Source organism: Falco punctatus (genome assembly GCF_963210335.1).
Source record: "Falco punctatus genome assembly, chromosome: 12".
Classification (NCBI taxonomy): Eukaryota; Metazoa; Chordata; class Aves; order Falconiformes; family Falconidae; genus Falco; species Falco punctatus.
In genome coordinates, this window is record NC_137592.1 from 23,961,230 (window position 1) to 23,972,906 (window position 11,677).

At 42.5% G+C, this 11,677-nt stretch overlaps 1 protein-coding gene across 1 annotated transcript in view; it reads left to right on the forward strand.

The window, feature by feature from the left end:
- The window catches only part of SMYD2 (SET and MYND domain containing 2), a 62,958-nt gene that overhangs the window by 45,515 nt on the left and 5,766 nt on the right, over positions 1-11,677 (forward strand). Inside the window, exons 6-11 of the mRNA XM_080408690.1 lie at positions 1,733-1,800; positions 3,550-3,652; positions 5,986-6,096; positions 7,857-8,021; positions 8,739-8,992; positions 10,399-10,507. Coding sequence (XP_080264816.1) covers positions 1,733-1,800; positions 3,550-3,652; positions 5,986-6,096; positions 7,857-8,021; positions 8,739-8,992; positions 10,399-10,507 — 810 coding nt within the window. The remainder of the gene's footprint in view (positions 1-1,732; positions 1,801-3,549; positions 3,653-5,985; positions 6,097-7,856; positions 8,022-8,738; positions 8,993-10,398; positions 10,508-11,677) is intronic.

Below are 11,677 nucleotides of genomic sequence, written 5' to 3' on the forward strand. Positions count from 1 at the left end.
CACATTCTCTTTTCCACCATTGGGAAACAACCTCGAGCTCTATTTTTTTTTTAATTACTATTATTTTTTACTGTTGTCTCTTTACTCCCTCTACATTGCCTTTTTTAGTTGTGCATTCATCTGGTGAAACCAGTGGTATCTCATCCCTTCTAATTCTTCCTCTTGTGTCATTTCTGGTATGATGCATTCAATAAGTGGGCTGTCTCTGCCTTAGTGGATGGGAGTTGATGATAACTCACTACATATTTTTAAATATTTCCCTGTGATTCAGAACCATCAAGCTGTTCTTCATGTCAGCCTTTGTAGCCTTATGTTCTTACTTGCTGTTGATATAATCTTTGCCTTCTATTGTTTTTGTATTCAGCAATTACATTTTGGTTTTGGTTCAGGTCCAGGTATGTTCATATATTGGCTAGTGCAGTAGCGTGCTCATCTTGAGAGACAGGGAGCCTTTGGATGCTATGTTGCTAAAAATAGCAGGATAAAGATCAAGCAAAGAATACTAGTGAGTGAATCCAAGAAGCAGGACGCTTTCCTTAATCATAAACTCATCCTGAACAGTTCATACCTGCGGAGTGGCTTTGGGAAGTATTTGTGTATTTCTGAAATCCAATCCAAGCTGCATGCCAGCTTGTGGGGCATATCATTGTTGGTAGCATTGTCATCAGTTGTCATCAGCTCTTACCCTTACAGAACAGATACTTACCTTGGACTCAATTGACTGTTCCTGTGCCCATCATAGCTTCAGCCGGACTTGGCCACATGGTCATGGTTGTTTTAGTGCTTTACTGGTGCTTCCATGAACATTTTGACGATTGTAGGGAGATGTTGGTGAATGTGGAGAGGATTCTGTTTGTTGGCACATATGTGACTTGCAGTGAAAGTGGAATAAAGTACTTGATTGAGGTGCATTTTGGTCACTTAAAGTCACACAAACCACATGAAACAAAGCTGAAACTCTTGTAAGATTCCCTTGAGTTTAGTGAGAATGAGATGGAGGTTTTAAAACCTGCTTGAATCTATTCTATAAGAAAGATTTGTGAACAAGTTCTTCTGATCCTGTGTCTGTTTAAATTACGAATACACTTCCTCTCATACTGTGTCCTTTTCTGTCACCTCCTATTCTATGTCTTTATTAGGTTCAAGTCGTTTTCGCTGCCTTTGTTGTTCTTTATACGTGCTTTAGCTGTAGCTGGTATGTGCAGTCTTTGATGACAGATGCCATTGTGGCCGGTCTCCGTAACATATGCTCCATCAAAGCTCTGTGCTGCCCCAGCCCGGCTGAGTTTGCTGCTGTTCATCCCCACATTGCTCCTTCCGTGTGTAGTTCTGTTTCAGCCCTTTGCTTGTCGTGGCCGAATGAAGTCTCTTTGCCCTGTCGATGTCAGGCTTTGTTTCATGTTTGCAGTGGTCTTGCTTTGTCTGACACTTTTGAGTGCTCTTTTCAAGCCCTGATTCTCTTGGGGGGCCTCCCAAGGAGCAGTCCACTAGATGTTGTGTCCTGAGCAGGTGCAAGTGTTGGACTGTCAGTTTTTTAGTGTCCTGCACATTCATTTGGGTATGGGCTTTGTCCTCACTTTTTGAGATGTGATATAGCTCCCCGGTGAGTACTGGTGAGGTGGAAAGAAAATTGTAAGTAAATTACTGCAATTGACTTTGAAGTATGAGAATGTGACATGTAAGTGTGGAATACTTAGCTGGCCAGAAGCTCATCTAGTCTCTTTCTGTTTAGGTTAACTGTAATGGCTTCACAATTGAAGATGAAGAACTCTCTCATTTGGGATCAGCCATATTTCCTGAGTAGGTTGATTTTAATATTTTTAAAAACAGAATCAACTTATTTAAAAACAAGGGGTTTTGCACATGTATGGAAGTAGATCGCTACTGAAAGAAATATAGTTAAACAATTTTTCTTTTTTAAAAAATACTTACAATTGGCTAATAAAATGTGGCAAATGATTTGCCACTTCCTTAAAAACCTGGTAATTTTGGTAAAACGGCACTTGTAATTTGTTTTGAAGTTTAGATTGCAAACTATATGCAGGTTGGTAAGAAGCAATTACTTCCCTGGCTGGCAGGTTCTGGACAGGGACATCGTGTAATGATCATAGTGAAATGAAAAGGATTGCAGGTCACTTGCTCTGTTCACAACTTTCTGTTTTGACTGGGTATAATCCTTTACCTGGTGTTGTCAAACAGCATCCCTTCTACCTTTGTTCCTTGGCAAACAGTAAATCCCTTTCATAACTTCTTTGAGCCTCCTTGATGTGACAGTGGAAAAAATACGTACAAGCTTCTTTGCTTTACAAATAACCTGCAGATGTTAAGTGTTAACTGCAGTTTGTGGACAGAGGAGCACATCTCTCTGTAAGGCTGAGGAACATCTCTTCCATTTAAGTCTGTCCTTCCCACTTAATGTTGTAGCAAAGGAGAATATTTTCTGCCCCTGTTCTTTGCAAACCCTGTACTTGAAAGTATTGTCACTGTCTGCTTAGGTTGACTTCCTTGTGAGGCACAGATGACTGGCAGTTTAGCTATGTCAAAGTAATCTGAAACTTACAGATGCCCGATCAAAGCAGGACCTGATTTTCTGAAGTGATGCATACAGACAGTAGTATATGGTCCTTGCTTCACAGATTCTCCTTTGTCACGTAGATTTGTCTGAAGCCCATATCCCTGATCTACAGATTGGAAATTAAGGCCTTGAAATGCCCAAGATCAGAGTCATGGTGGGGAGAGCATTAAACCAGGGCGTTCTGAAAACATGTCCAACACCATCCTTTGTTCAGAAATGCACAGCACGCAAGAGCCATATCTTTCCTACTTAACAGTTATTCCTGTGAGGTAAAAAGACTGAAGAGACAATTGCTGTTTTGCTAGATTGGAAGAGAAAGAATTAAAATTATACAGTTTGTCTCAAATAAGCAGCAAATTGCACTTTCTCCAAGCTTGGTAGTACGGGGGAGTACTTTTCTTTACCAGTTCACATTTTTGTGTAAGTCATGTGCTTGTATAACAGACAGATCTCTTCCCTCCCACTTCAAACAATGAGGCTGTTTACATTTGCACAGTCAGCTAAAATTTTAATGCCCATCTTAAGTTGTGATGCAGCAAGCAAATTACTTTTGTTTTCCTGTATTTCCTTGTTTACTTTAGGCTAAATGTGTTTCTCTTTCCTTCTGCTCTGAGGAAGGTAGTCTGTCTATCATAGATACCTAAATAGGCTGTTGATAGTTAAGCTACATGAACGCCCCTGTCAGCTGTCCCATAGCACTGTAAGAATGGGAAAATAATAACTTCCCTAGTCCTGAAATAATAGGATTTAAAAATTGTAATGATACATTACCACAGCCATTCTCCATCCATTAGAATAAATAACAGTACAACAGATTTTCCCAAGGTTACCTTCATGTTAAGCCTCAGAATAAAAACAGCTAACAGAGAGAGACTGAATCAATCTTTCAGAGTTAATTTGTTTTCTGAAGTGGTGCTTAACTTTTTGCCTGCTGCTGGTGGTGTGGGAAAAGGTTTACTTTTCTACTTTTACAGCGTTGCATTGATGAACCATAGCTGTTGCCCAAATGTGATTGTAACTTACAAGGGGACTTTGGCTGAAGTCAGAGCTGTTAAAGAGATTGAGCCTGGAGAGGAGGTAAATGCACCGTGTTTGAATGTACTTTGTATGCATGCATCCTGAAAGTAGGATCCATTCTGCTTGTCAGGATTCATTTCAGTTAGATGACAATTTAATAATAGGGAGGAAGGATCTCTTGTTTCTCAGAGAAGGTAAGATGTTGCTTTGGAAAAGTTGGGTTTGCTCTGGAGGACTGATGTGATTCTTGGAGGTGGTATCCTATTTTGTACTAAACCAAGGGAAGAGCACCTGCAGCAGTCCTGTGTATCTGCCAGCCTCTGTCTCAGTTTACCCATCTGTGAAACGAGCCTGATGTTTGGCTGGTGCTTTGAAATTCCAAGATCAAAGCAAATTATTACTGCTATAGTAGTTCCCAGTGTAATAGCAACGTATTGAAATTGAAGCCAGAATAAACAAGGTAAATGGGTACAGATAAGTCCTCCGACTTCTGTTTGGGCAGAGCATCCACAAAACATGAGACTTGGTCGTATCACCTCAGCGGTGTTCGCTGGGAAGTCACAGAAGAATAAGAGTGTGTTTTTAAGTGGAGTGAAGCTGGACAGTGATTGATAAAATTCTGTGAAATTGAGTAAGGCTCTGGGTTTACTTTGAAACTTTCTCAATCAATTAATGAACTTGGCAGGGAGTCTTCAGCAGCAGAGCTGCTTTTTACTTTAAACAAAAGAAAAAAGATGTTAAACAGAGTTGAGGAGGATGTGCAAATACCTTCAGGGGATGAAGATCTGGAACAATCTCTCTGGGGAGGGAATTTGCATCGTTTCAGTGGCTCATTTGTTAATTTAGTAGGCAAGGTTAATGCTGATCAAAATAAGTTCAGATTTGATTTTGCTAACTCCTGCTGCTTTCTGAAGTAGTGATTCCATTCTGAAGAAGGGGAGAGAGGTGGATTTTTGTGGATTATAGCTGTTCACCATTGTGAACAAAGTGAGTTTAGTTGTTGGAGCCAAGGTTGAATGACTTAGGTCAGCAACTTCTTTCTTTTTATGCCATTTACTAACGATGATTTGTCTGTGATGTTGGCAGTCACTGCAAATGCAGTTTGGTAATGGACAAGGACTGATCCTGGTTTTGGATTTTTACTGTGGAATCCCAGACATTTTCAGCAATTTTTGGTAGGGCTTACTGTGAGAAGTAGAGATGGGGAGTATTTATCATGCTTGGCATCTTCTTTTGATTGAGTTGTGTCTTAGAAGCTGCATCAGTTCTCCAGGACTTCTTGGCTTTTGCGCGTTCACTTTTTTGGCAGTTAAGAATTTTATAGATGTGAGCTCATGGTTCTGCTTGGGCTCTGTGCAGTCTCACGGCCTGTGTCTCCATCTTCAGGATCCGCGTGGCCATTGCACTGGAACATTTTAAAAGCTGTTGCTGTAAATGTGGTTCCTGCATTTTGCATGCTTTGAAAACAGGGAAAGGAGGACAGGAGTGTGAAGGAAAGTGTGAGATCACACAGAGTAAGAAGAAGATGTACTGTATGTAATTACACATACATTTTACTTTAAAGAAGAAAGAAACCTTAAGCATAAAGACTGAGCAAAGCATTTAAAATAACTAAAAACGAGGAAATGGAACTAAAGCTGTTCCTTGGTCTGCAAAATGATCAGCAGTGCTGTGCATATGACGCTTCCTGGAGGAGGTCTCATTTTAAAAACAGAGCATTAAAGGGAGTTGCAAGAGTTCTTTCCTGAAGATTATTGAAGTAGAGGAAAACTTAAGAATAGTGGATGTGAAGAGCCTGTAAAATGTTCAAAAGCAGGTTTTCTGTGCTTTGGAGTGTGGCTGCTGAAGTAAATCTGGCATTTTCCTAGAATTGGAGCACTGGGCCTCTCTTCAGAGATCTGAAGGTCTTGTCCTAAGTTTCTAAAGCTACTAGTGACTGCTATTGCTGCAATTTTTCATAGGTTTTCAAAAAGAAAAATTTGAGATCCTAGCCTCCAGAAAACCAGGCCACTGTAATTTATCCTATTATAATACCTGAAACTGTTATTTTACTGCTGAAAAGTAGGCATCTCTTTTTGTAGTCTTGACAGGAGCCTCAGATTTATGCTGTGATAGTTTCCTTGTCCACACCTGAATCTTGCTGTCCTGGGTTTAAGCCAATTTGAGGCAAATGCTGTAACGAGCAGGAAAGGAAACACTTCTTTGTCAGGTTGCATTCACAAATGGCAACTCCTGGTGCTGCCAAGAGGCTTGGAATGTGAGGGAACAGGCAGGTGATGTGGCTGCAGGTGCATGAATATGTGTAGTTGTCATACCACATATACCAGAACTAGTAGTGATAAATACGTCTAGTTACACTGCTTTTCACTGATGGCTATGTTTTTACCATATAGGTTTTTACCAGCTATATTGACCTGTTGTATCCCACAGAAGACAGAAATGACCGGTTAAGAGACTCGTATTTCTTTAATTGTGATTGCAGGGAGTGCATTACAAAAGAAAAGGTAATAAAATTGGTGTGAAAAACGCTTGACTGTCAAGGCATCTAGCCAGGTCCTTAGATGTAATATTCTATCAGCTTTAATTACATTTTGGAAAGTAGAATAATGCAAGGTGGGGGGGAGGTTGCTTTTCTGACTATAAGACTTTCTGATACTCATTCGTTCCACTGTAATCATGACACATCAGGAAATTTCCTTGTAAAGGCCTGTTTAAAGTTGAGCTACAAAGCAAAGCTGAAAACTGTTAAAAGTAGATAATTACACTGTCTATGTTACCTGGCCAAAAGAATTTTGTGCAGAATGATTTTTTTTCTAACTGCATGTTTTATACCAACTCCCAGTGAGTGAATCTTGCTTGGGGCATTTTTGGGGACCTGTTCTGGGATAGAGTCCTGCCTGCTGCAGTTCCCGCCTGGGACATCTCAGTCAGTTCTAGATGAGGTTCCATGACATTGCTGGATGGTTTGGAGATCGAGTCTGTGAAACAGGCATTCCTGCAACGGCATCATACCAGTCTTCTCACGGACAGGGTGGTCCCGTGCCACAGGCCCTTGTGATGTGCAGGCCAGATTTATGTTCATTAGACATCACCTGGTGCCCTTCAAAGGGCAAAGGCAGACATGCAGACAGTGTTCTTTAAAACAAGGTGAAAAGCACTTATGGGGCAGAAAAAAGGTACCCAAACCCAACAGATAAAGAAATAAATGTACCTGTCCTACCATTTGGACTTCCTTTACTGGAGGTCCTAGAAGAATTGAGCTTTGGTGTATCTCATCTGTCATTCCAAGCAAGATCAGTCTGGCTGGCATAATCTGATCCTTAAGTCCCAGATCATTCTCCCCTCCCCCCCCGCCCCCCATTTTCAGAAAGGTGTCCTTTTAGGAGCTACTTCCCAAGCTGACCAGACAGCCATCTCCTTCCTCTAAATGGCATCATCTTTTGTAACTTTTTTTCCAAATAGTACCCAATATTCTTGTTTGAGGCCATTCTGTTGACATTGTAGTTGTGTTTTCCCCATGGTTACCTAGATAATTTTGCCACTGAGTTTAATGGAGCCAGGATTTCATCTGTGATTTCCAATAAACGTGCTCTTGGAATCACCTGCCACTCAGCCTCACTCAGCTCTGGGAAGAGTCCCCTATTGTCCTCTCAACTGGCAGATGAAATAATGAAGGAAAAAGGAATCTAGCAACAACATGAGGCTTAAAGAGCAAAAGATTGCAGCTGACTCTTCATGAAGTAGCAAGTTAGACAGAAGGATAAGAGTAGGTGGGAGTTGTCCAGCAGAAGTAACAAATTATGTGGAAATGCGGTTTTGTCTGTAGATATGAAGGATCCTTTTCAGCATTTAATATCATCTCGTTTTCCACTGAGTTATCACTTGGTGTTAGGCCTAAGGTATTTGGGCTTTTCTAGTCTTTAAATTAAATTTGTTTTAATCCCTAATCTCTTGGAAGCAGTGAAATTTCCTGTGTAAAACTGCTTTCATCACAAAATCGAAAAGCTCTTGGATCTTTCAAAAGAAGGGGACCTCATGAAAGTAGAGAATGGCAGATGAACTGGAAGGAGCAAAGGATTCTAGGATTCCCAGCCAAGGCTTTAGAGAAGAATTGCAGGTGCACATTCTGCCTTTGTTTTTACATTCTTTGAAGAGCTTAAGTCTCCATCTGTGTCTTTTTATTAGAGTAATTTTGTGTAGCAGGTGCACCTTTATTTGTGGGGCTTGGAACCTGCATTTGTAATGTCCATTGTGTTTCCTCCAGGATAAAGAGAAACTGGAAATTTGCAAGCTGAATGATCCTCCTTCAGCAGAGACGGTACAGGACATGATCAGATATGCCAGGAACGTGATTGAGGAATTCAGAAGAGCCAAACACTACAAATATATCCTTTGTCTCACCCTGACCCCACTGGCTTGGTGTGTGACCTAAAAATCTTACCTGCTGGATTGCTTCAGAAGTACTTGCAGGAGAGATACTATGACCATTCGAAGTTAAACTTAACTCTGTCCTCTCTCTGTGTCTGGAGAGCTGTCCCTGGAGGCAGGGGGCATTGTAACATTGGAGGTGTTGTGGGACTGAAACCCCGTGTTTGTTCCTTCCTGTGCAGCGCTCGGTTTCTGAGAGTGCAGCACGTGGCTGGCTGCACAAGGGCAAGCCAGAGACGGGGCTCAGCACAGGTATGTGCTCCTCTGTCTGCTGTAATACTGCCCCGTTTTGAGAGGCTGCGTGTGAGGCTGCAGGTGTCGCTGATGGTTGTGAGCCCACCTCTTGTAACAGTGGTACGATGCAGACAAAAATGCAAGATTTGTTGGGCCAGAAGCAGACCAGGCTATCTCATGCCTGATTCAGTGCCCTCTGCCCAGGGAATTTCACTCCCCCTTCTGACACGTTGCTGGTGTGGTGCTGACTCAGGAAAGCAGGAAAGCCGCTTTTTTTTTTTTTGTCTTTTAAATCTGAAAGCTTTTTTTTTTTTTTTTTTTTTTTTTTTTTTAGAATATCTGAGTAGGAAAGGGTATAATCTTGTGAGCAGAATGCCTCTGTGTATAGAATACCTCTCAGAGTAGTTCTGCGGTTGTAGCATAGATGCTTTGATGCTACTTCAGAGAAAAGAGGACTTCTCGGAACCATTCTGAACAAGTTTAAGTTGACTCTTCTTTGGCATTACCAGGTAGCTGTCTAACGAGAGGCCATCTATTTTTTGGGTTCCTTGACTTCTTCATACCTCCTAGTGAATTACTGGAGATCTGTGAACTCAGCCTGGACAAGATGGGTGCAGTGTTTGCAGACAGTAATGTTTATATGTTACATATGATGTACCAAGCCATGGGTGTCTGTCTCTACATGCAGGACTGGGAAGGTGCACTGCGTTATGGGCAAAAAATTATCAGACCATACAGGTAAATATGAGACTATTTTTTTTTTTTTTTTTTTAGTGCTCTAATTCAGTAATCTGAGTAATAGGGACAAGTTTGGGCAGAGAACATTTCTCTCGGTACGTATTGTATAAACACGCTACCCATGACATCACTACTCAAAAAGGAATGTTTAAATCCTGGGACAGATTTTGTTACTTTCAAAACGTGGTCTGCAATATATAGCAAAAGGCTACTCTGAAATCCTTGCTTTGAGTTCTCAAAGTGTGCACCACCTTGGGTACTGTGCTAGTTCTGCGTAGCTAGATAAATACTGTTTTGGGTTTTTTTTTAAAAAAATCGTAATACTTTATATTAAAGAAGAGCTTCGAATTGCATCTGCAGTCAATATTTTGTAGAAGGTGATGGAGGCAAAGGCCGCTGTTGCTTTCGGCCTCCCGCCCGCTGCCAGTCCTCCCTGCCTGGCCGGTGCCCCCGCTCGCAGGGCAGCAGAGCCGTGTCCCCGGGCTGGTGCTGAGCAGCAGAGGGAGCTGGAGGCGAGCTCAGCTCGGTGCTGCCCTGCGCTGCCGGCCCTGGTGGCCCTCAGCTCCGCTGCCCCCGAGCTGGAGGGGTGGGAGAGTGTGCAGGCTGAAGCCCCATGTGGGGCAAGGCAGCACGCAGCCTCTGCGGGAAAGAACTAATACTCTCTCCGACAAATTTTTCTGCGTTTTTACAGTAGCAATTTCGTTCCTTACAGCCAGCCAGTTACGCACTGCCATGAATCTCCCAAGCAGGTTCTCATCTTGAGAAGTGACTTTCTTGCCAGCTGGGGGGAGCGCACGTAAAGCTCTCCCTTTGGAGCAGGTGCCAACGTAAAGTCACAGATCACTTGGCAGAGAGCAGCGATACAAAGAAGGAGCCAACATTTCACCCCTGGGGGCTCAGTACTATTTATCTTCCCTGGGACTTGCCCAGCTCCTCTGGCTCCGAGCCTGGCATTCCAGGTCAGCTCTGCTGAACCAGACTCTGCTAGCTCCGTGTGTGCGAGTACGGAGTGGCGTGTGTGCTGTACGCGCTGCAGAGGGCCCCTTGCTTTCCACTAGAGATCATCTATTGTGGAATAGGCAGAGTTACCTCTGTGCCTGTAGGGTGGCTCCAAAAACTCGTAACAATGCTGTCTCTTGCTGCAGCTGGCTAGATTAAAACTGGTGGCAGAAAGTCATTGCCATCTGACAGCTGTTCAGGGGCATATGGCGGTTTCAGTTCAATTCCCAATTGACAGGCGTCCCCATCCCAGACACAATTGGCACTGACTCCTGGCAGTCATGGCAGAGGGGATGAGCGGTGAATGGGCAGGGGCAGCTTCTTGCCCCCTGAGAGGGGGACAGGGGCTGGGAAAATGCTATGAAACTGCCAGGTTTGATAAAGCTGAATTTCTTTCTCTCTTGCAGTAAACATTATCCCTCCTACTCACTGAATGTTTCCTCCATGTGGCTGAAATTAGGGAGACTGTATATGGCACTGGAGAACAGAACGGCTGGAGTTAAAGCCCTGAAGAGGGTATTTATTTCCTGGTTTCTTCATTAATAATCCCAGTTCAGGCATGGGATCATTGAAACACTCTGTGCTTCTCTGTCAGCAAGCCTGGCGTGGTAGGAAACGCACTGTGTGTTAATATATTTGGTTACTGGATTTTTGGCTCAGTTCCAGTTTTCCCAAAGATGCAGTGCAGGTCTGTTCTCACAGGGAAGGGGTCTCCTGCCTTTCCATGGTGAACTCTACTGCGGCAGCTGGAGTGAGAATTATGCTTAAACATTTGCTATACATTCTTCACTGAGCTAGAGCTGTACTAGTGTAAATGAAGCCGAACTCTGGCTTCTCCTCCCTTGCTAGGTAAGGATGGAAAAAATGCTTGGCTCTTTCAAAGGGCACATCGTGTTTCATTGAAGTCTGTGATTTCTATATCCAAGTTAAACTAGGCATGCTTTTTGGTGGTTATTTGTTGCGGAACCAATTGATTTTTAAATAGCTGAAGGGAATTCAGTGCATCTGGTAATGCTGAAATTGGCAAATACAGCATTTGGTTTGACGTTTTTCTTCACCCCTTTTTATTAGTCTGTTCTTTATTCTTTAGTTTTTTTATTCTTCTGTTTCGTTATTAGTCTGTAACACAGTTCTTGACTTTCTCCATGTGTTGTTGTTGGCTATAAGTTTATTTTAGTTTCTTACGCATCAGTGACTACTGTGGCATATAATGACTTGGTGTGGAATGTCGCATTTTTGGGGTTTTTTTTTTCTTCCTTTTTAGATGCTGGCAAGTTTTTAGCCAGCAATAACAAAGCCATCCAGCAAGATACTACAAGAATATATGCTCTAAAATTTAACTGTTACCTAGTTTAAAATTAGCATAGGTTTTCCTTCGCTGTGGTGTTAAGCTTTGACTAAAACTGGGATTTGTGCCAGTAGGAACACGGGATGGGGGGTTGAGAACTGTAGGTAGATTTGTTGGCATAGTTAGCTTCCTAACACAAACATTTTCTAATGACTCACTTCCAAAAGCTGCCTACAGGAACTGCCCAGAGTTATCCCAGCCCCTGATGTTTGGGATTTAGTGGAAAAACAAAACCATTGTTCTTTGTCAGTTTGCGAGCAGCTTGTCCAGAGGGCCCTCCTTTCTGCTTTGGGCAGGAGGGGAACGGAGTCATTTCTCACTGCTGCCGAGGTGGACCA